Consider the following 25651-nt stretch of genomic DNA (forward strand, 5'->3'; position numbering starts at 1 on the left):
ATTAACTTTGTAGAATAGTTAAGTATTCCTCGATGCATATGGTTTATGACCTGTGGTAATAGCCTTCAGCATTTTTAGAACTGGTAATAGCCTTCAGCATTTGTAGAACTGTACTAAATCTTGTTAAGGGGGATAGACAAAGTAGTGTCATTTGCACCCCATCAGTTTTGGTTCTTAAGTTGGAATTATTTGGAGATTCAGTTGACGCTTGATTGGCCTTGTTTGTGAACCAGGAACATCATGACCTCTTACTCGCTACCTTACCAGCTGCTGAATCAGTACTCGAGGTATGTCAGAGCCCTGCTGATCTAGTTTTGTTTGTTAAATTTGTTGGTTAATCAGTGTGTTTAGTTAATTTTTCTGACTGCAAGAACATATAATTTCCAGAGGTTCTTGGAAGTCCTAAGAAAATATGAAGTTGTTTCTGCTCTCTTCTACCATGCCGATCAAGAGAGGTCAAACCTCGCTTTGCATGAAACATCTGCAAAGTCAATTGTTGCTGAAGTAACTTGTAATTCAGAGAAAACCCGTGCCTTGTTTGAAAAACAGACTCAGGAGTTTGCTCAAGCAAGAGCTCTGGCAGCTGAGAAAGCCCAAGAGGCAGCGATGTGGATAGAACAACATGGGAGGGTCCTTGATGCTTTGCGAAGTGGTTCAATTCCAGAAGTCCAGTCTTGCATAAATCTGAGTAGCATGGAAGATGCCTTATCTCTCACATCTGCTGTCCTGGTGGCTGGTGTACCATTGACTATTGTCCCTGAGCCTACACAAGCACAATGTTATGATTTAGATAGGGAGGTTTCTCAGCTCATTGCTGAATTGGATGGTGGACTATCTTCTGCAGTTCAAGCACTTCAAGCATATGCTTTAGCATTGCAAAGAATCCTACCCCTGAATTACTTAACTACAAGCCCACTTCATGGTTGGGCACAAATTTTGCAATTGTCAGTGAATAATATATCTTCTGATATTCTTTCTCTAGCCAGAAGACAAGCTGCTGACCTCATTGCTAAGGCTCAAGGGGAGGGTATTGATTCTATTCAGCAGGGGCATGAAGATTTTTGTCATAAGGTGGAGAAATATGCAATGGAGATAGAGAAAGTTGAAGAAGAGTGTTCCGAACTGGTAAACTCTATTGGCTCAGATACGGAAGCAAAAGCTAAGGATCGTCTCATAACTGCCTTCACAAAGTACATGCAATCTGCTGGTTTTCCAAGGAAAGAAGATGATGTATCCTTTACTCAAAGGAGTCAATTTAAACATGATGGGACCAAGGACATTGGATATCTGGGAGAGATTGAAGAGAAGAAGGAAAAGGTACTCTCTGTTTTACACGCAGCAGCAAGTGCTCTTTATAATGAGGTTAATGGTAAGGTTCTTCACATATTAGGTCACTCCATTGAAAGAATTGGATGGAGATATGCAGAAGATAGTTTACATTCTGATTCAGGAACTATCTTCTCCGAGTTAGAAGAACAAGTAGAGAAGTGCATGCTTGTTGCAGGGTTCGCTAATGAACTTCAGCGGTTTGTTGGTGTGGATGTACCTAATATTTGTTTAGATATAGACAATACTAAGTTCTCTTCTGAAGAGAACTGGGCTTCTATATTTCAGTACAGTATACTTTCATGTAGAATTTTAGTTGGGCAAATGACTGAAGTTGTTCTCCCAGAGATAATGAGGTCGATTGTTTCACGTAATTCAGAAGTTATGGATGCTTTTGGATCCCTTTCACAAATCCGGGGATCCATTGATACAGCACTAGAACAGCTTGTTGAGGTTGAAATCGAGAGAGCTTCCTTAGTAGATCTTGAACAGAACTACTTTGTGAAGGTTGGCCTCATCACAGAGCAGCAGTTGGCTCTTGAAGAAGCTGCCATGAAGGGTAGAGATCATCTTTCATGGGAAGAAGCAGAAGAGCTTGCATCTCAAGAAGAAGCATGTAGGGCTCAATTGGACCAACTCCATCAGACATGGAACCAAAAGGACATGCGGACTTCTTCTCTGATAAAGAGGGAAGCTGCTGTTAGAAATGCATTGCTTTCTTCTGAACGCCATTTTTTATCTCTATTCAGTGCTGAACAAGGAAGGGATCCTCATCTTTTGAGAAGCAAAGGCCTTCTGGCTACATTAGTAAAACCCTTCTCTGACTTGGAACCTATTGATCAAATGCTGTCCAAATTTGGTAGCTATGCTTCTTCCTATTCAAACGGATCTTCTAATCTGGTGAATCTAATGAATTCTGGATACTCAATAACAGAATATATCTGGAAGTTTGCCAGTTTATTGAAAAATCATTGCTTCTTTATCTGGAAAGTTGGAGTCATGGATTCATTTCTTGATTCGTGCATACATGACATATCTTCGGCCGTGGATCACAATTTAGGATTTGATCAGCTCTACAATGTTTTGAAGAAGAAACTCGAAATCCAGCTTCAAGGACATGTAGGTCAATATTTGAGAGAACGAGTTGCTCCTGCTCTCTTGGCTAGACTAGAGAAAGAAAATGAGCATTTGAGGCAACTTACCCTGCCAGCGAAAGAACTCAGTGTTGATCAAGTAAAAAGAGATGGTGGTGCTGTCAAAAGGGTGCAGCTTATGCTTGAGGAATACTGTAATGCACATGAGACTGCTAGAGCTGCAAGATCAGCTGTTTCCCTGATGAAAAGGCAAGTAAGTGAACTCAAAGAGGCTATTCGAAAGACAAGCCTAGAGATTGTTCAGTTGGAATGGCTGTGTGATTCTTTATTGCCATACCTAAATAAGAACAGGATGATATCTCAGAAATTCCTTATAGGTGATGATCAGTTATACCCCATAATTCTTAACCTCAGTAGACCTAAATTGCTTGAGAATTTACAGTCAACGGTGTCATCAATAGCTAGATCTATGGAGTCACTGCAAACTAGTGAGAGGACTTCTGTGTCAGCTGAAGGACAACTTGAAAGGGCAATGGGGTGGGCATGTGCTGGCCCTAGTACCATTGGGGCTGGGACTACAATGGCCAAGAGCTCAGGAATACCTCCTGAATTTCATGATCATCTGATGAGACGGCACCAGTTGCTTTGGGCTGCTCAAGAGAAAGCTTTAGATATTATCAAAATTTGCTCATCTATACTGGAGTTTGAAGCATCTAGAGATGGCATTTTCCAGATGCCAGCAGAGACATCTGCTGGTAGGACTGTGGGTGATGGGAGGCTTTGGCAGCAAGTTTACTTGAATGCTCTAACAAGATTGGATGTTGCTTATCAATCTTTTACTCGTAAGTTTCAAAGCTTACCAAGTGAACCTAATTTTCTGTCTGTAATCTGTTTATTCTCAAAATTTGAAGTGTGCTTTTTTAATTTTTGGTGATTATACTTTACCCGCCCCCCTCTCTTGGGTTGTGTTTGCCTAATGACAGGTGCTGAACAAGAATGGAAATTGGCAAAAAGCAGCATGGAAGCTGCTGCCAGTGGCTTGTTTTCTGCAACGAATGAACTCTGTATTGCTTCAGCAAAGGCAAAATCAGTCTCAGGTTGGATATTGTCTATTTTATAGTGGACAAGCATGAAAAGATGCATGTTTTAATTATTATAGATTTATGCAATTATCTGCTGTCTTTTTTCCTTTGCAGGTGATCTGCAGGGCATACTTTCAGAGATGCAAGATTGTGCCCATGAAGCCAGCGTTGCGCTATCTGCTTTTGCTAACGTTTCCAGGGGCCACACTGCTTTGACTACTGAATGTGGTTCAATGCTTGAAGAGGTATAAAAGCGTTATCCATATCACATAACTTATTTTTTCTTCAAAAAGTACTGTTTAAGACCGAACCCATTCGATTTCTAGAAAGGATTACTAATCCTTAACTTTTCGAGGAATCCTTCATCAGTGGCTGTGAATGACTGATTTTTTCAATCTTTTAGACCTGGGTTCCGTTAGGAGCTATTCAGAAAGATTGAGAAATAGAACCATCTGATGATGATTTGCCCTCAATAGCCATGAGAGATCATCTGAGAGGTGATCCCTTTTGTTGACGCTGCTCCTATTACACTTGTAGTGTCTGAAGGATGAGAACCAACTATGTAGCATCTACATTGAGAATTCAAGTATTGTTTACGTCATTAGTCCGATCCTTTGTAGGAACTACCCATAATAACGAATATTTACTTTCTTGTGTTGATAATGCTAGCTGTTTCATATATTTCACACTAACTGGGATTTAGAGTTGTTCCCCGGATCTCCATGCTCCTTAAATGTGAACCGGTGCATCATGACTATGGATGTGTAAATGGCGAATAACTTTTATGTTCCCATAAGATCAGTGGTTAGATATAATGAAACGTAGAATGTACTTGAGCACATCACCAACCCTACTACTGCCACAACATTTTCGAATAAACCGCAAATGCCTGTTAAATGATGCTTTTGGTTGTTGGAGTTACAGGCTTCCTTATAATGAATTCGTTGTTAAAATTACCATACACACAGTTGAACTCTATCAAACCTTATACCAACTATTGCCAGTCCCAGGCCTGGATGGAGAGGGATTTTGGGTTCATCTAGTTAGTGGGCGAGCCTTGGTGTAACGATTAAGTTGTGCTATTGCAACCTGTTGGTTGCAGGTTCAAAACTTGGAAACAGCCTCATGTGAAGCAGGGGTTAAGTAGCAGGAGCCCCATACACTAGGACACTCTTTCTGGTTGCAAGTCAGCATACAAAACCTTTGGCCAAACATTGTAGGGGAAAAAAATGATGTAAAGGATACATTAGCAAGATGTATTACTTAATATGCAAACCTTTGAAATGAATTGGAGTTCAGTTGTTTCTGATCAGAAGAAGGGGGAAAGTGATGCCTCCCTTAGTCTCTATAGGCCTGTAGCGTCATTGCTCATTCACAAAGCCTCTGGGCTATCAGCAGTAGTGGTGGATGAATTGACCATACTTATTTTCTCATTTCTCCATTCTAGAAGATAGATGTACCTCTTATTTTGCCTGTTACTTTTTCTGTATTTGATACGAAACAATCAGTAGTTGGATCAGTCAAGCTGAGGATGATCAAGATCAAGTGGATTGCTTCTTTTCTTGATCATTGAAATGAACTGATCCAATCCTGACCCCGTTAGAAAACTACTTCATGTATGATTTGGATATGATTGATCCCAATCCAGGGTGGGATTGGTTCTGAAACCATGGTTGTCATGAGGAAGACCAACATTAACCCCCCTTGATGTTCTCTGATATCTTTGTATTTCTATTTGTAGGTTTTGGCAATAACCGAGGGTCTACATGATGTTCACAGCTTGGGAAAGGAGGCTGCTGACTTACACAAAGTTCTTTTGGCAGACCTTTCAAAGGTTTTCCCTCATCTTCCAAGCCTGAGGCTTCTTGTTTATCTGGTTGCATATCTTTCACAATAACAGAGGGTTATCTATACCTTTGATACTGATTTCAACACCTTCAATGTCACATTTTCTTCTGAGAGACAGATATGCTAAACTGTATTTGTCTTCGGGCAGGCAAACACAATACTTCTTCCACTTGAATCAGTGCTATCTAAGGATGTACCTGCGATTGCTGATGCTATTTCAAAGGAAAGAGAGAGCAAGATGGAGATCTCTCCTATTCACGGACAAGCAATATATCAATCCTACCACTCGAGGATTAGAGAGGCTCAACAGTCTTTGAAACCATTGGTGCCATCACTCACTCTCTCTGTGGAGGAACTCCATTCTATGTTGACCAGGCTTGCACGGACTGCAAGTCTCCATGCTGGAAATCTTCATAAAGTAAGTTCATCCTTTTTCTTCTGTTCAACCTTGTGTTCTCCTTGAATGCTGGTTCCATTTTTCCAGCCTTTTTATTATTGGCACAATCGTTGAAGGCCTGGTTTTGTGTCATTCACCAATCAACATTTTGGGTGGCAAGAGTACAAACTAAGGATCAAAAACCTTCGGTTGGGCACAAATTTATAAGGGCATACGTAGTGCACGAGGCTCCCACCACTGCAGGGATGGGAGGATCATAATGTATGCAGCCTTACCTCTGCTTCGCGGAGAGGCTGTTTCTTGATTCAAACCCATGACCGCTTGGTCATAATGGAGCAACCTTACCATTGCACCGAGGTCCTACTTTTTTTTTTTTTATTAATGAGCTTTTAAACCTTATCTTCTCAAGTTATATCTATGTTTTGGCTGTGATTGGAAGGTTATGGTCCTATATTTTGCCTATCCCAAAAGGGAAAAATGGAGAGTTGGTTCGACTTTGGCTGTCCTATATGCCTTACCATTAGTTCTTGAGAAATGCTGGCACTACAAACGAAAGCCTTTATGATTATACGAATCACCTTACCACCATACTTCTTAGGCTTTGGAAAATGTGAAAATAAAAAATTATAATTTTTGAAACCCTTGTGTAAGTGGCTGTGGTGGTTCATAAGTTCTGTACAAGGGTTTTATTCGTAGTACTAGTATTCTCATGAAGAAGATTTAATTTGTTCATGATTTCATCCTTCCTTAGGTGTTGATAAATCAAGATTTAAGTAAATAGTACCTTTTTCTTTACAGGCACTGGAAGGACTGGGAGAGAGCCAGGCAGCGAGGTCACAAGATATGAATTTATCAAGGTCTGACCTCGCAGGTGATGCAGCTGCATTTGATGACAAGGAGAAGGATCTGTTCTCCAGAACTGATGGAGGTAGCAATTCAGATTTTCTGGATGCTGCTGGGTTATCTTTGCAAGATGAAGGATGGATCTCTCCTCCCAACAGCATATACAGTAGTAGCTCCATCTCCAGCATTTCCTCAGCTGAGTCAAGTATTTCTGATAGTTTCAGTGGTCAAGAAAATCGGGTGGAACTATTTTCATGTGGATTTGATGGAGGAGAATGTGCAGAACATCTAAATTCCAATCTTTCCACTGGCACCAATATCCAAGAGGGATCATCACATGGGCAGTCAAAATCTCAAGTAGTGGAGGTCAGGAATGGTGGTGCTAACTCTTCTTCAGCTCTTGATGAGCCAACTGAACTTTTGCAAGCCTTGGCATTATCTTCTGAAGCTACAAATGGTCATGTCGATTCTTTGGGTCCATTGGGCAAGGAAAAATTGGAGGATGTGATTTGTGGGGTTAAAGATGATGCATCCACAACAAACCAAGTTAAGAGGCATCCTGCAAATCATGAAGCTTCTCTTCCCTGTATAGATGGTCATAGCAGGATTAGCAGGGGTAAGAGTCGCCCAAATCTCATTCCTACCCCCCACCCCCAAGTAAATAGGCCAATCTTAAGTTGTAGTTAACACAGGTTTTGAAACATGTTTCTAATATGTATGAGTGGCCACAAGTGGTACCGATGTGACAGCTAAACAACCACATTTATGGTATGGAGGAAATTGAGGCCTAGTTTGATTCAAGTAACCTAGAAACACATAAAATGGTCTTTTTAGTTTCTCAGCCTGCCCCTCCCCCCTCTTTACTGCTAGATTGCGGGCATAATTTGTAGGAATAATTGATGAATTCAATGGTTTAATGGAGTGGAATAGGACATGTTGACCTAGTAGTTTCTGAAAATCCGCTTGTGAGTTGAGAATTGATGAACATATTTTATGTCTTATATGATGAAAATTCAATATAGGCTTCCCCATACAGATTGTGGTGGTCAAATAAGCAGGGGTAAGAGACACATGTTTCATTCCTATTACCCCCCTCCCCCACCCCCCTCCAAAAAAAGGAAAAAAATATAGAATGAGAGGCAACTGGGCCAGTGTTAGGCTGTTGGTTAAGGCCCCTTATATGAATCTTAACAGTTATTACCAACTTGACAAGCTGATGATTATATGTTACCAATTTTGCTTGGAAAAATGTTAAAACAAACTGATGTATAATTTTCCTGAATGATAACGATGGTTTACTTACAGTAATTTCCATGATATGGCAATAATGTCACACTGGTATTGAGTAATCAGCGACAAGTACATTAACCAATGCAAAGATAAAATCGCAAGTTCTTTTGTGCAGAACTGGAAAATGTTTGTTGGTCTTGCAAAACTATGCATTGCATCTTATTTACTCAACTCTAGGAAAATGTTTCTTGGTCTTGTTTCCTTACCTTTGTATGTTTCTCTTTCCTATTTGATAGGTAAGAACCCTTATGCAATGTCAGTGCTAAGACGTGTTGAGATGAAACTAGATGGACGAGATATTGAAGACGGCAGGTAACTATGATTTCTTCAAGGTGGAGTTCTCCTGTTCCGGATGGTTTTGATTTTCTGACCGGTGAAACTTTCTGGTACTTTTGTAGGGAAATGGATATTGCAGAGCAAGTGGATTATCTTCTTAAGCAAGCTACCAGTATAGATAACCTGTGTAACATGTATGAAGGTTGGACACCATGGATTTGAACATTCATTTGAAGCTTGTACATTCTATAAGATCTAGGAAGTAAATCAGTACCTTCCATTGGGGAGAGGATACCTCTGGCTTTTCTTCCAAGGTTGGCAAGGGCATGGCATGGGTCTCACATGAATGCCTAGAGCAGAAGGGTTGTTGCACCTTTCCAATTTCTTGGGAACACATATGTTGATGTATTGCCTCAGCAATTCGGAATCAGTTGGGTGCCCCTCTCCCTTACCGGGTCAAGAATATGAGGCTGAATCAGTTGGATGTCGGTTGCATAATGGAATGGATAATTTCAATTCTATTTCCATTAATCAAGAGCTTCCTGAATGGCCTTCGCCATAGCTTTCACTTGCCTGAGCCACCAGATCTTTGATTTCATGACACCAGCTCAGACATTTGTTTGTACGTTAAGTGCTCTAGTTCGTTCAACTGGTGGAGTGCTGCCTAACGGCTTTGATCTCGACTCTGCATTTAGGGGCTTATCAGATAAACCCTCCAGTAATTTTCTTTTTGCCAGATGAGCCTTTTAACTGGGAATTCAGGAAGTTAAAAAGTCTCTCCCACCCCATGACAAGGAGGTGAAATCTGATGGGTGGTTTTCTGTGGTCGAAGGAGAGTCCTGCAAGGGCTTTCAAGACAGTTGGCTGACATTTTACTTGTCTGGCAGGATGCGTTTGCCGCTGCCCTTTGGTCTGGTAGATTTTCTTATCTTCCAATTGACCAATTGATTGGCTCATTGAATAGGCAATGCCGACGATTTTGTATGTATGCAACTTTATGTATATTCCTTAATCTTTGCTTTCCTCTGGAAAATATATTGGCATTTTGTTCCTTTTTTTTTTTTTTGGTGAAGGCAATTTGTTGCTTGATGTATAGTCTTTGACCTTAGATTAAACTAAACTATATTAGTTGTTGAATATATCTTGATCCAGAGGGTTATTCTTGTAGATTAATCCTTGGGCAATGTATTCCCTTGATCCCTTCCACTTCCCAGATCAGAATGCAGGTAAGGTATAAAGTAAGGAGACTAGTTTAACTGTCAACATCTGCATACCTTGATCAATGCATGGTTTCAGAAATCTTTGCTTTCCTCTGGGAAATATATTGGCATTTTGTTCCCTTTTTTTTTTTTTTTGGTGAAGGCAATTTGTTGCTTGATGTATAGTCTTTGACCCTTAGATTAAACTATATTAGTTGTTGAATATATCTTGATCCTGAGGGTTATTCTTGTAGATTAATCCTTGGGCAATGTATTCCCTTCCACATCAGACCATGCAGGTAAGGTATAAAGTAAGGAGACTAGTTTAACGGTCAACATCTGCATACCTTGATAAATGCATGGTTTCAGAAATTGGATCAGAGATTCAAATCAGAATCGGGGTCACCATTCCAGTTAATGATGATCACAGTTTGTAAATTGATAGTATGCTTTTGTTTCTTTTGATGGTTCAGCATTGTTGAATCCCCTGTTGTTAACTTTCCTTTTTTGTTGTTTTCTGTCTGTGTTAGGTGCATGAATCTCATATTGGATATTGCTAATAGGAAGTAATTTCTAACTGCTCATTCATTCATCCCATTTCATCTGAATGTATGATAGCTGGGGAGTTGGTGTTTTATACAAGCCCATATTTTCTCTGTGGATTTAAAAGTGCTAACTGAAGTTTCCTTCTTGATAGGCAACTTTAGCCTCTTTTGCAGAACACCAAGTGCCTTCATTTCTTTGAACAAAGAATGTCCACTGCTTTGGAGGAAGAGAATCCAGTACAAACATTAACAAATTCTACAGCTTATGTTGTAGACTTAAAGCTTGTAAAGGTTAATCTCTATGTAGTTCCCTGTAACCGATGTTTGATACTGCTCCAAGTTTTATTGTGTTGTTGGTAAGAATCAATTAGCTGTGGTAAGAACTAAGGATTGTAGTTAACCAACAGTTTGTAAGAAGGCAAAAAAATGAATCAAGGATGCGAAGAAAAGAGTACCCAAAAGTTCGTTCTGTGCAGTGAATCGGCATAAGGGTTGTGTTCATGCATCAAAGCTTTTGATTAGAGAACAACTAAACAGTTTCCCTGAGGTTATAATGGATTTTGCAATCAAGAACACTTCATGTTATTCTCATTTTTCAATCGCAGAACCAGCGAAATTTTATTACAGGAAGCTTTTATGGGGGAGGGTACACGAAGAAAAACCAAGTGATAGCTTATGTACAAGCAAATCGATGGGTCCGGTTCGTCCCAGCCATTGATCAACATGGGTTTTGAGCATTTTCTTGACCATTATTTTTGTCTTCAAAGGCTAAAGCAATCGACGAGCATAGAAATAGAGAGAGAAGCTTCGGAGTAGTTCACAACCGGCGACTTGGGACGGATGAGTCCGCCAAAAGTGGGAGAGACGGATACGGATTCGTTGTGTGAAGCCGAAGACGATGAGCGATGCATGAGGCTTGAATCCACGGCATTGGTTTGGGATTGGGAATCGGAAAGACCTTTCTCACGCAGCTTTTCGAGCTCGGCCGTCCATATATCCACTAGCCCGGACATCGTTGTTATCACTTACTGGTTTGCTTTTCTTACACCTCGGCCACCCACAAGGTAAAGAGACAGACGCAGGGGGAGAAACGGAAGGGAAAGAAGAAGTGGTTTTGGTCTTCAGGACTCCTGACAGGAGTAAGTAATATGAAGTATACGCTAGCTAAATGATGATGTGGTAGCAGCTGCTTCTGTTTTATATATATATATATGGGAAAACTGGCAGATGGAGAAAAATAAAAAAGAAGAAACAGTGGGTTATCCGAATTATTCAGTGGAATGATTAGACAGTAGGCTCTCTAACAAAAACTGTGGGCATGAAGGCATTCGAAAGTTGAAAACCGCTCATGGGGGAGTCTGGAATCGGCACTGCTTGAAATAGAGATATGAGGGAGAACATGGGGGGGCCTATCCAGTAACATCCAAGAACCCGGATCACCTATCTCATTCGACACTCAAAACTTTTGAGTGCCAAGTACTGGATTATCACAGGCACTAAATAAAAAAGAGCTGGATGTTGCCTAGAAGCTTTTTTTATCTTGATGGTCCATAATATTGGATTCGGCTCCTCTCCAACTCGGGTATCGCCCAACTCTTGTCCAACTCTGCTTCAATGCTCGACACATGGATAGGAGAGATCCCATGGATCTGAGTTGATACCTCCATTTTCTCCCCCCATTAACCCTTTTCTACCCTACCTGATCCGTTTCCCCTCAAACCCAACTTAATCAAAATCCTGTTAGAAAGGGGATGGGACACTGGCCGTTGTTGTGAACGAATAAAAAAGAACCCTAACTAAACTGTGACATAATGGTAAGAAACGGGTTGAATCCATAGAGAACTGAGAATTAAAAGGTTAAATTATTAAAATTGATGTGAATGGTATTTTGAAAATCAAATTTGTAATAAAGATGTGAAATTGCAAGTTTCAATGCAATCAGAAAAAAAATATCCTAGGCTACCTTAAATATTACATATTCTGTCAAAAACTGTCATCTATCACTTTTGCTTAGCACGTTTATTTTGATTGGTCAAAGGTTATCGTTAATGTTTGTCAAAAATCACGTAACAAAACCATTGTTTGAATAGAATGAGTGAATCATAGAAACAAAATATTTTAAATTAATTTAGTTATTAAAAATTATCCATAAAGGAAGGGATTTTTAACATCAAACAATCAAGGGTGATTTACATCAACATCCCCTGTCATTTGACTGTAATGGACCATATAATTCAATACCCATTGAAGAAATAGAAAAATAGTCATTACTTTCCTTCATATATGAAGAAGTTAAACTGGATTATCCTCATTGTTTGATTCGTTTCTGATTGACTGTGACTGTACTGGTTCATACAACTCAAACCCCATTGGTGAAATTGAAAGATACTCATTATTTTTCTCATTTATGAAAATGGCTAATGGAACAAAAAAAAAAAATCCATAATTCTATTTCATCCTAGAATTCTATTTCATCAAAAAACCACATGATACTTGAAATCCAGAATTCATCAAAAAACCACAACCAAGCACTGATATTTTGTATTATTAGTGGTAAAATAGATATTTAGGCAGTTTTAAAGGGGTCGGGTCGGTCGGGCTAAATGACTCGGTTCTAGTGGGTTTCTGAATCGAGTCGAGTCGGTCGGGTGCTCGACGGTCTAGTAGCCTACATCGTGAATGCCAGTTTAATAAACGGGTTGGTCCAAGTCGGGCCTTAAGCTAGTCAGGCTCGGTTGGGCCTATCGGTGCTGGCTCAGGATTGACACCCCTACTTCTCAATCAGGCCGTTGAGCGAATTGGCTTCAGTCATTCGAAAGAAGAAGAGTTGATCCCGAGGAGGATGATGATGAGGTTGGATTATCGGGCTGAGTATTGAACCCAATAGCAGTTAAAATTTGCTCTTAGATCTGTTCATCAAATAAATACGAACGACGATGCCTAGCAGTGTTGAAAATGTTTAAAAAAAGCGTATAGGCTGCCGTTGTTGAAGAGGATGCAAGGGGCAGATCCGAACCAATGCCTCTTTAGGCACAAATCGTGAACCAGTTAAAGGTGAAATGTCGAATTTACCCCACCATGTAACCATAATATGTCGTTCTAATGTGGGAACATAATTCTATTCTACAAATTCATCAGTAGTCATCCGATACTTTCATTGAAAGATCCAGGGAACTTCGTATAATATGAAGAATTGGATGAAGAGAACCCGGAAGCCCAAAGGTTGATTGAAATCTTTGAATTTAGTAACAAACAGTTGAAGAGATGAAGGAAGAATACCAAAGGAGGTGGTCCCCAGGTGAAGAACCATTGTAAAAATCAGTTCGGCACACCTAATAAGGTGCGTTGAAGAAGAAACTTCACGAATCAGGAATGGGTTTCATGGTCATTATGATATAAGAGTACCATGTCCCAAGCTTTGACATAATCAGCATAATCATATGACCTAAGTTTAAGGCCAGAGACATCATAAAATTCTCGTTTAAATGAGGGAGAAGGTCCCCATTCATGATCCCTTATGATGTTTAATATATTGAGCTTCGAATTAGCCCTAATATGAGCACTTTTATAGCTCAATATGAGCACTTTGAGTTTCTTCAAGAATTCTTTCATATAAATAACGAGTTTTATCACCAGAAGATAGATGAAAATGGTCACGAAGATAAATGGTGGCAAGTTCTGATGGGGTGTGACGAAGGTAGATGTTTTCGATGGGAATGACTAAGATAAAACTTGTTTCTATGAAGGGAGAATTATTAACAGCCTTATTTAAGGTTGTTAAAGGAGTCTAAGATGAAATAGGAGTAGGTGCTTCTTGAAATTTCCTAGAACAAGAGGAGGCAACTTCCTTATCGGGAGAGGCAGGGATTATAGCCTTATGTTTAGGAGCCCTGCAAGAATTCTCGGGTTAGAAAATCAGGTAAACTGTTAGTATCTTCTTTAATAAATTCAATATTAAAATAAAAAATAGAAAGAAGCGACTACCATCGAACAAAGATCTGTTTGGATGTCAGATATTTTACATTTTTTTCAAGGACATCTTTAGCCGCTTTGTGATCCACTCTAACAAGAAACTCTTGATTAAGAAGATCACTTTCAAATTTAGTTATACACAAAACAAGTGAAAGAATCTTCTTTTTTATTGTAGAATATTTTTGTTGAGTTGAATTCCAGGTGCCTGAAGTAAAATGTACTAAGACTTCTTTTGGAAGGTTAGGACATTTTTGCTTCAAAATACCGTCAAATTCGAATTCTGCTGCATCTGTCTCAACAATTTTAAAACAACCAGGTCATGCTAAGTTTAAACACGGAAGCTTCTTTTCCTTGAGCTTTATTTGACGGACAGCATCAGTATGTACAGTTGTCCATAGGTCAGACTGTTGCTTTAACCTGTTAAATAAATGTTTGGCATTATTTGCTAAATCCTTGTAGAATTCAACAATATAATTAAGGCTACCAAGAAACCTTTGAAGCTGAATTTTATCTGTTATTTCATCAGGAAACTTATCTGCAAACTGAATAGCTCGTTCAATGGGAATAATAGAACCGAATGAAATATAGTATCCCAAAAAACGAACTTTAGTTTGAAATAGTTTTATCTTTTTAGCTGAGACAACTAATCTTGCTTGACGAATAATAGAAAGGAAAATATTAAGATGTTTCCAATGTTGAGCAATGTCCTGGGAATAAATAAATACATCATTGATATACACAATTATAAACTACGAATATTATTTAAAGATTTGATTCATAATATTTTGAAATTCAGAGGGAGCATTTTTAAAACCGAAAGGCATAACTTTCCATTCATATTAACCGAATGGGACAACAAAAGCTGTCTTATACCTATCATTTTCTGCTATCTGAATTTGTCAGTACCCAGATTTCATATCGAACTTAGAGAAAACGCTTAAGGCATATAATCTATTGAGAAGATCCCTTTTATTAGGGATAGGGTACGGAATCCATTTAAGAACCTTATTTAAGAGTTTATAATTGATGACAAGTCTGGGTGCACCACGTTCAACCTCAGCATTATTATTTACATAAAAGGCAGTGCAACTCCAAGAAGATTTATTAGGTCGATAAGACCTTTAGTAAGGAGTTCAGAAATCTATTTCTGACATTAGGCATTTGAGCTGCCCGAGCTTTGGTGGGAGTTTGGTCTTCGAAAAAATCATCTTCATATGGGATGGTGACCATATGTGTTTTTCGATACCAAAATGCAGTAGGGATTTCAAAAAAAAAAAAAATCTTTTTCAAGTTGAGCTTAAAAGTTTTTTACTCTAACTTGAAATGTAGGATCATCAATTTTTTGTTGAATGCTTTTTTATTGGATTTTAGAGGAGAAAGAGCATATAAATTTTTCTTTGGACTGAATTTGAGTCTGAATTTCATTTACCGTATGAACCTTAGGGAGTTCGATGAAATAAAAAGTAATAGGGTGATTATAAATCACAGAATGAAGATCGACTGTGTCAATCCATAGTGGATACAACTGGGACAGGAATGGAGTGCCTAAAAGAACAAATGTAGAAAGTCCTTTTACCATTATAAAAGGGGTCTTTGGGCAATGTCCATTATTACATATAGAAGCAGATGGGAGTTTGTACTCAACCTGTATTTTATATCCATCAATTGTAACCAGTCTTTAAGTGGTCTTCTCAAAGTATTGAGAAAGTATAAGCCATTCGTTAATACAATTTTATCTGCGCCTAAGTCTATTAAGGTGATAGTTTTTAGGCTAAATTCTCGATTGACAACAATATCTATTATTATGCGCCATCGATGAGTTTGAACATGTTGAATAGTACGGATTTGAGCATATTCGGAAGAAACTACAATAGTAGTTGTAGATGTACTAGTTACTGTGTCTTTAGTTGCTAGTAGATCCTTAAAGGAAGTTTCTTCTTCGAAGTCTGGCTCAATCAATTGATGTTCATTATAAAGTTCAAGAGTCTGAATTCTTTGTTTAAGACTCTTAACTTCAGTTTTAACTTCATTGAGATCTCTTCGAAGTTCTTGAACAGTGGATTCTTGGGCTTGAGAGGTAGCCTTAACCTAGTTGATTATAATTTTAAAGCTATAATCATGCACTGTAGGCTGTGTAGCAGGAACTGGGCTAAACCGAGTATTGTCCTTTATTAAGGTAATGTATTCATGTAATAATTAAGCTTTAATTGCAGGATCAGTAACTTGATCAATTGCTTTTAAGAGGAATGATTCTTCTGTTGAAAGAACGATTAAGTCATTTTCTTTAAGCATAGCCTGATAGGGATCGCAACTACAATGAGGAGTCTGACTTTTAGACTCAGAAGAATCTCTGTCGAACTCAAGTTGAGCAATTTCTTGATCTGAGTAGGACTCAGTGTTGGACTCAGGGTGGGATGAGTTATAGAGCAAGATATTTTCAAGATTTTGCTTTAAAGAGTCATCAATTGCTAAGGTATTAATTCTTGCTTTAGTTCGACAATTATTTTTATAATGTCCTACTTTTCCACATTTGTAACAAACAGGGGGTTTGTTTATAATGTCCTGCTTTAGAGAAGCGTTTCTTGAAGGAGCGCTTGGGCTTAGATTTATATTGCTTAGCCTGATATTTAGGCTTAGAAAACTTGGAGAGTCTTTTATGAGTCATAGTACTTAGAAGATGAATCTTCTGGTAACCAAATTGCTCACAAAAATCTCTTAGTTCTCTGAATTCAGCTTGTCTTTCTTTAGACAATTACTTCTTTAATTTAAGGTCTGTGCAGAGTTGAAGACCTTCATAACAAATTTCAGCAGCTAATTCCCTAAAAGTATATTGGTCGAAGGGAATAGTACCATTATGCTTTGCTTTAAGTTTATAACGATCATTTTGAGCAAATAAATGGGGTAAATCATAGATAAACTTTTCTTTCCAAATTGCATTGTTGCAGTCATCTCTAGTAAAGACTTTAGCAAAGAAGACATCTCTATACCATCTATAATGAGATAGTGTAGGACATCGAAGATTCATAAGTTGTTTTCTTGTTCGACAAGCTAGGATTTCAGCTGGTCCAACAAATTGAGAGTTATAGTGTAAACTAAAGTGTTTACCGCATCTTTATGATTAATAAAGACTATTCGCTGGGTAAAAGTACCATCAGCGAGTTGTTTAGTTTGATTATGTGGAACTCTAGTGACAGTATTAATGATTTGATTTTGAACCTCTTCGGATAGATAGAAATCCCACCAATCGTGAAGTTGGCCAAAAAATTCGATTGCTATCATTTTAGCAACAGTCGAATCGTAGTTTGATGCTGCTTTGCCGCTATGGCATACATAAGCATCTGCTTTAGAAGATTGACAATTTGATATTTGGATAAACCGTCAATATTCCATTCAACAATGGAGGTACCGTCAAACGTAGTAGGTTCACCTTCCATCTCATATTGAAGATCAATAGGAGAAGGCCGAGGATAATAGTAGTTTGTCAGTGCCATAGGCATAATTTTGTGAGCTTTTCTCATTACTCGATTAAGCTGAGGAATTGGCTCAGGAATTGCTACCTGTTGAGGTAGCATAGACTGAAATTCTTTCTCAGCAATTTCAATCTCAGAATCAGAATGTTCAGCTAGAGAAAGAGTCATAGCTTGTTTTTCTTTGTCCTTGGAAACCTGAAGTTGACTGAGGTGAAATACAATTTCATCAACAATGGTTGTCTCAATCTTTCGAGTTGGAACATCCAAAATAGGAGGAGGTTTAAAAATGATAGACTGATTGCTTCTAATTTGAGAAGCAGGGATTTGCCAAATTGGCTTTTGGTTATGCTCAACTTTAGCATAAGAAGTAGACGGGGTAGAAGCCTTTGAGGAATCTACCTTCGTCTCAATACGATTAGTCTGGCTTCCTATGGATTGAAAACAATAATTAGTATAATTGTTTTGTTCAACAATTTGACTAAGATGAGACTCAATTAACGGAGAGGAGGTATTACTTGAAGTTTTGAGAGGAGCAGCCATCTGATTGGTTCCTATCTTTAAGGCCTGAGGAGGAGGATGAACATATTCAATTTCTATTCCTTCTTTGGTAACATAAATGGTTGATACCTTCTTGATTTCATTTACCTATGGAGGGCTAGGTGATTTTTCCATAAGGTATATCTTTAACCACTGAAAGAATGGGAGATTTAGTTGAGTTTCCATATGAGAAATCCATTTCTCATGAAGTTCTTGCCATTGCAAATTGGAGTAGTGTTCTTCAAAGATCCGTCGTTTTTCATCATTTCTAGCAGACTTGTATTCCTGAATAAGAAATCATTTATTGATTTGGAATTTGGGTTCTTCTGTGATATGAAGCATATGTATTCCCAAAGGTGCTTGCATATCAGAGAGTGTTGGAGATGAGGACCGATTTTCCGTATCAATAGGAGCAATAGGTTGCTGATTAGCCTAAGAGGGTTCCCTAAGAGGACCATAAACAAGTTGATTAACCTGAGTAGGTGTACGATTTGTACCCTGAAGATTGATTATTCCATCAAATATTTCGCTCTGAGCTCGAGATGTTGAAGCATGAGCAGGAGCTTGATATGTAGAAAACTCAGAGGAAAAAGAAATCACAGAAGAAGTAGATCTACGAGTATTATCGAGTCTATGGTCAAAAGTGATTTCAACATCACCAGATGGGAGTTGGGTGATGCAGGATGGAGTTGTCCTGAAAGGTGGCTGGGTTTGAGCCATAGAGGTTAGAGTCCAGGATTCTGGAAGGTTTACTTCCGACCATCGAATACACCAGGACACAAAAGTTTGAGACTGGCTGGAATTAGCCTAAAAAAGCACAGTTTGCCCACGAGGGTCTATAACCTTAGCATTAGGTGCGACAGTAGTCATTACTTTATAATAGATACGATAAATCACAACGAGATTTTGAGTTCCCGGAGCGATATGGTATTCATAAGTCTTTAAAGAAATGGCAATACTATCAAAAATATTTGTATCTGTTAAGGACATAGTAAGATTAGGTCTACACTAAAAATAGACTAATTTCAATAGAACTCATTAGAGATTCATTAAAATTTAGCATTCGTACATCACGAACAGCAACAAAAACAACACTGTTTAACCCTAGAAGAGATAAGGGTTTTAATGCCACTTGCAATGATCCAATGTGGATAAACTTAAATCCACGTTCTCTATGCCTCTGAATCTGAGAACTGGTTAGGAGTTGGATTTGTTTTTGGTCAGAGAGAAGAGTATGGGTGCTTTCATTTTTTTTTATGACATAATCACTATGGAAAGCAAAAGTCCATTTATGATATACCTTTGATTCAGATATTGTGGGTATGGTATAGTTATTAATAGTATCTTCTAAATTTCTAAAAACCACTTCTTCGGAATTATGGACTTGATCATAAGCCTTTCCTGTAGAGCTTGCTTCAAAGGAAGAAGATCTTCTCGAGCTGGTCCGAAAGTAAGAAGCCATAGTATTCACTTTCGAGTCAATAAAGGTTTCGGTCAATATATCCTTCTGTCAATACCACCTACTGTCAATACTAATTCGCCTTCAAACGCCTATCCACGGTAACACGGTTGAGTACAACTTGGGTGTAGTCAATACAATTTGGGTGAAGGTCTATATGACAAGAGTAAAACACTACCAAAGGAATGGTCTTTACGATTTTGGCAACTTTCAACTTGACTATGATACCATTTGGGGACAGGATCGGGAAGGATGATTTATTGTTACTGTCTCATTACTATTGCTAATTCTTCTCAATTCAATTTCTAATTTCTGTCATCAACACGTAATTATAGTTCTTCAAGGTTTTCACTTACGATTCAATTTTATAGAAGGATAGATATAGGGTGTTTTTCTAGATTAAGGAATCCAGCCATCTGATCAATTTGAAATTTCGAGCACTTGTTCGTCATTCCTAGATTAGATGTTGATTCAAATATGAGACAATTTTGACGGTCGAACGGTATGATATTTTATTATTTTCAATTCCACCCTTGCCTATTAATTAAATCTGTAAAATTTTGAGATATGAATCTATCTGAATTTCTTTAATTAGTTTTAATCTATCCGTCATATCTTGATAATCTTTTGAGAGTTAGTAAAGCTACCTTAAAGGAGTTACAATCCAAATTTGAAGGGCGATAATCTGTGTTGAGGGAGATTGATTCCCAAAATTTGACCTCTGTTTGAGAGGATTGACGTTTTGGATTGATTTTGATTTTGATTTTGACTTTGACTTTAGTTGACTTTTAGAGAAAATGGAGTATTGAGTTATTTTGAATTGGAGAATTAATGGGAGATGTGCCTATTGCGGGTTGTAATTGATTTGATCATTCAGAACTCAGATAGTGGAAGTAAGATACTTGCAGGCTGTGGCTGAAACATGCAAGCTGAGGAAAATATGGTTCGGTTTCGGTTTCAGCCTTCCCACACCGAAACCGATTCAACCCGGATCAAAACCGAGCCGGACTGACCCATTGACACCCGTTCTTTCCCGTACTTCTGAGTTCCGAATCCAGAAGATGCAGGACACGAAAGCGGTCCGCTCCGTTCCTGAAAAAATGGCCATTTTTGTTCCATCCTGGTGGGTTCCCTCCAGAGTCCAGACATGAAGAGGTGTGTCCTTTCGTTCTCGCATCGTCGCTCTTTGATTCTCTCTACTTTTCAATTCGGTTCTGCTCCCAGCTTCTTCTCATTCGTCTTCGTCAGATGTTTGAGCCACAGCCTCTCCTCCTTAGGCTTGAGTGGTACCAGCAGGCCTTTCCCTGATTATTCCCCCAAGAAACCAAGCATCACTGACGCGGAACTCGTCCTCCACATCTCCACGGCTATCAGACAGCGATGGTACGAGCCACTTCGAATCCAAATTCAGGTCCGATCACCTCATCTGGGTCCTTATTAGAATTGAGAACGATTACGAATTGGTTATCGATTTCTTCAACTGGGCATGCTTGCGCAAAGATCCGACGTTGGAAGCTCGATGCATAGTTGTTCAGATAGCTGTTTCTTCTAAGCATCCGAAGATGGCTCATGAACTTATTCGTGATTTCTTGGCAAAACCCAATTTAGATGTTGGTCTCTCCTTCAGTCATTTTGTCCAACGTTTGATATACACTTATAAAGACTGGGGTTCGGATCCCCTCGTATTTGATATTTTCTTCCAAGTACTTGTTGAGGCTGGAACGTTTGATGAAGCAAGGAAGCTGTTTGATAAAATGTTGACCTATGGGGTGGTTATCTCTGTTGATTCATGTAACCTTCTTCTATCTAGCTTGTCAAACACCTTTACTGGCGTTGATATGGCAATGAAAATGTTTAGTGAATTTCCTGAGACTGGTGTTTGCTGGAACACTGCATCACACAATATAATACTTGACAGTCTTTGCCGATTAGAGAAACTAAAGGAAGCTCACTTACTTCTCCTTGATATGGAGTCAAAGGGCTGTGTTCCTGATGTTATCAGTTACAGTACTCTTGTTGATGGCTATTGTCATGCTGGGGAGCTCCAAAGGGCACTGGAGCTCATAAGGGAAATGGGCCTTAAAGGTTTTAAGCCAAATGCATTCACCTATAGTAGCATTATTGTTTTCCTGTGTAAGAACAGTCAAGTAGTAGAAGCAGAGAGGGTGTTGAGGGAGATGATGAGTCATGGCATAGCTCCGGATAATATGGTGTACACTGCAGTCATTGATGCATTCTGCCAACAGGGAAATCTGCAAGCGGCTTATAGGCTTTGGAATGAGATGCAGAACCGGCAGATTGTTCCTGAGAACATAACATATACTGCCCTCATTTGTGGGCTTTGTAGAATTGGAAAGATGGTGGAAGCAGATAAGTTATTCCGTGAAATGCTTGGTAAGCAGTTGATTCCAGATGAAATCACTTACACCACAATAGTTGATGGTTATTGCAAGGTAGGTCAAATGAAAGAGGCATTTTCTGTTCACAACCAGATGGTTCAGATGGGTATTAACCCAACATTGTCACTTACACAGCACTGACAGATGGTCTCTGTAAACAGGGAGATCTGGAAACTGCAAATGAACTTCTTCATGAGATGTGCAGCAAGGGTCTGGAACTGAATGTGTATACATACAATTCACTTATTAATGGTCTTTCAGCAAGGGTCTGGAACTGAATATGTACACATACAATTCACTTATTAATGGACTTTGCAAGGCAGGAAATACAGTGCAAGCAGTCAAGCTTATGGAAGACATGAAGCTAGCAGGGCTTCATCCAGATAATTACTTATTCCACTCTAATGGATGCTTATTGCAAATCAGGAGAAATGGTCCACGCTCATGAGCTCCTTGGTGAGATGCTGGATAAAGGTCTTCAACCAACGGTGGTAACATTCAATGTGTTGATGAATGGGTTTTGTATGTCGGGGATGCTGGAAGATGCTAAAAGGCTGCTAAGCTGGATGCTAGAGAAGGGTAATAATCCAAATGCCACAACATATAATTCTCTTATGAAGCAATACTGCCTAGGAAATGATATGCGGTCCACCACTGAAATCTATAAAGAGATGTGCACTCAAGGAGTGATTCCCAACAGCAACACCTATGACATTTTAATAAAAGGGCATTGTAAAGCAAGGAACATGAAAGAAGCATGGTACCTTCACAAAGAAATGGTTAGTAAAGGATTCAGTCCCAGAGTGAGTTCATATAATGCACTCATCAAGGGGATTTTCAAGAAAAAGAGAATTGCTGAGGCAAGGGAGCTATTTGATGAGATGAGGAGAGAAGGCTTGGTTGCAGATAAAGAAATATAGAATTACTTTGTTGACATGAACTATGACGAGGGGAATATTGAGATGACACTTGAGCTTTGTGATGAAGCAATTGAGAAATGTCTTCTGAAGAAGATTCATGATGAACAAAGGTAGGCTTTATTCAATTGTTGGTGATGCTTTTGCAGTATTGAGTGGGCACTGGCTGAGCTTTCCAGGTTGGATTCTCATGGTGACAGATGCCTTTGACATACTCACGTTCTCAATTTATAACCATGGTAAGTTTTAAATCTTTTTCTCCTCTAAAACATGTCCCGCTTCAATATCTGTTTAGATTTTAGAAGTTGGTGTCATATCTACAAAATTCAAGTGTTGAAAAAAGTTGCACATGAGGTGTCTTCCCTTTGAAGGTTAAATCTGTGCTTTGCATTGAAACTACTAACATGTATAGCTACAACTTCTAGGAAGTGATTGATGTTTGTTACTGGGTGTTGAAGGGATTCTGTATGGAGCCATCTATGTAAGGAGTTGTCCACATTCATTGGAAGTGGATTTTAGTGTTCATTTCTTGACTTCTTCTGGTTGAGAGCTCTCAACAAGAAAAGAATTTTCCATATTACCCTCATAATATGCTAGTTACTGGCTGAATCTTCTCAGAACATTCTGAGGAGGGGATATTATCTTCAGCCTTTAAATGTGTAGTATGTGTTGCACTCTGGATGGGGTTTCAGTTGATAGCGTCGAGATGAGTGGCAGTGCTGGTGATCCTGTTAATGGTGTCAAGGGAGTCCACATAGACTCCCCTCCAAGAGCAGAGTGTCTTGTTATTATTTTTAGTTTCAGTTGATGTTTGCTGTGTTATCTCTCACTCTCACTTTTGTATCAGGTTGGATATACTATAGATTTATGTAGAGTTCAGTAAAGAATTTCAGTTAACTAGCTATTATCGAGTTTGGATATGTTCCTACACAAAATCAAGTCTAATAGGGTTGTGATGTTGTTTTTGTAAGTGCAATGCACAATTTCTATGCATAGATTCCAGATTAGAGACAGCATGAGCCTTTATTTCTTAATGTGTCTTCATATGTTTAGGATTTTCTCCCCCACATTCTATTGTTTGGAAAATGTATTCTGTGAGTTGAGGTAAACATATGATATATTGTAGTAGGAAGGCCACTGATTGATTTAACGTGCATCTATGTAGTTTGTAAGGTTCTGCTATTTGACATTGATTGATTTCTTTTTGGTGTTTTGGCTAACGAAAGGTTTAGATTTAAAAGGCTGTTTCAACGTTTTTCATGCTGTCTGAGTAGTTTCATTGATACATCTAATGTGTTTTTTTCCTTTTTTGTAATCTATTTATTCTCAACATTTGAAATGTGCTGTGTTAATACTGGTGATTGTACCTTACCACCTCACCCTCCTTTTTGGGTTGTGTTTGCCGAATATCATGTACTGAACAAGAATGGAAATTGGCAAAAAGCAGCATGGAAGCTGCTGCCAGTGGCTTGTTTTCTGCAACAAATGAACTCTGTATTGCTTAAGTTAAGGCAAAATCAGTCTCAAGTTGGATATTGTCTAGTTTATATTGGACAGAGCATGAAAAGATGCAAGTATAAATTATTATAGATATATGCACATAATACCTATTATCTGCTGCCTTTTTTTCCTTTGCAGGTGATCTACAGGGCATACTTTCAGAGATGCGGGATTGTTCCCATGAAGCCAGCATTGAACTATCTGCTTTTGCCACCGTCTCCAGGGGCCACACTGCTTTGACTTCTGAATGTGGTTCAATGCTTGAAAAGGTATAAAAACATAACCTAAGATGTGTTGAGATGAAACTAGATGGAAGAGATATTGAAGACAGCAGGTAACTATCATTGGAGTTACTCCTGTTTCAAATGGTTTTGATTTTCTGACAGAAGACTTTCTGGTACTATGTAGGGAACTGGATATTGCAGAGCAAGTGGATTAAGTTACTAGTATAGATAACCTGTGTATCATGTCTGAAGGTTGGACACCATGGATTTGAACCTTCATTTGAAGCTTGTACATTCAATGAGATCTGGGAAGTAAATCGGTACCTTACATTGGGGGAGAGGATACCTCTCGCTTTGCTTCCAAGGTTGGCCAGGGCATGGCATGGGTCTCTCATGAATGCCTAGTTGTCACACCTTTCTAGTATCTCGGGAACATATATGTTGATGTATGGCCTCAGCAATTCGGGATCAGTTGCCCACCCCCCCCCCTCCCCCCGGGGGGCCCAAATCAAGAATACAAGGCTGAATCAGTTGGATGTCAGTTTCACAATGGAATGGATAATTTCAATTCCATTTCTATTAATCAAGAACTTCCTGAATGGCCTTGTCATAGCTTTCGCTTGCTTAAGCCTCCAGATGATCTTTGATTTCCTGGCCTTGATCCATTGGCAGCAGCTCAGACATTTGTTCCTACATAAGTGCTCTGGTGCTGTTCAACTGGTGGAACCTGGAATGCTGCCTTATGGTTTCGGGCTTGACAGTTGCATTTAGGGGCTTATCAGAATGACCCTTAAGTAATTCTCTTTGCCAGCTGAGCCTTTTAACCGGACTTGGGTTGCCATGTATTGGGAATGCAGGAAGTTAAAAACTCTCCCACCCCCTAACAGAGGAGGTAATGTAGGACTAGATTTGAAAGCTCAAACTAGACCCAAATTACAGGACTTTCAAACCAAAGAACAACAAAATTTCACCAAAGAAATCCAACAACAGTATGCTAATAAATCTGGACAGTAGATTCTAAAACCTTGCAGTCGATCCCAATAGCTTCAGGAAAATTCAATAGCATATGATGAACTCAGATTACTATTTAGAAGGTCCAGTCCATTGAGGAATAACGACAGCAATCAACTTGATGTAGGGAATTCCTAAAAGACTAGGGTCCCTACAAAAGTGACTCAATTAAGGTAAGACAAACTTAAGGCGGGGGGTCTTGGGATTAGGTTGGGGTTTAGGTATGCTCAACAAAACAAGATTTAACATGCAATAAATAAAG

General features: G+C 38.9%; 1 protein-coding gene and 1 pseudogene across 1 annotated transcript in view; both read left to right on the forward strand.

Moving 5' to 3' along the window:
• The window catches only part of LOC122084303, a 44202-nt gene extending 34879 nt beyond the window's left edge, over positions 1–9323 (forward strand). Inside the window, exons 7-15 of the mRNA XM_042652438.1 lie at positions 234–287; positions 388–3262; positions 3404–3517; positions 3617–3747; positions 5244–5336; positions 5499–5768; positions 6546–7206; positions 8117–8192; positions 8279–9323. Of these exons, the coding sequence (XP_042508372.1) occupies positions 234–287; positions 388–3262; positions 3404–3517; positions 3617–3747; positions 5244–5336; positions 5499–5768; positions 6546–7206; positions 8117–8192; positions 8279–8378 (4374 nt within the window). The 3' untranslated portion in view covers positions 8379–9323. The remainder of the gene's footprint in view (positions 1–233; positions 288–387; positions 3263–3403; positions 3518–3616; positions 3748–5243; positions 5337–5498; positions 5769–6545; positions 7207–8116; positions 8193–8278) is intronic.
• Positions 9324–20406: 11083 nt separating this feature from the next.
• LOC122083525 lies at positions 20407–24709 on the forward strand (annotated as a pseudogene).
• Positions 24710–25651: the final 942 nt, after the last annotated feature.

The sequence above is a fragment of the Macadamia integrifolia genome, chromosome 7, assembly GCF_013358625.1.
Source record: "Macadamia integrifolia cultivar HAES 741 chromosome 7, SCU_Mint_v3, whole genome shotgun sequence".
NCBI classification, from domain to species: Eukaryota; Viridiplantae; Streptophyta; class Magnoliopsida; order Proteales; family Proteaceae; genus Macadamia; species Macadamia integrifolia.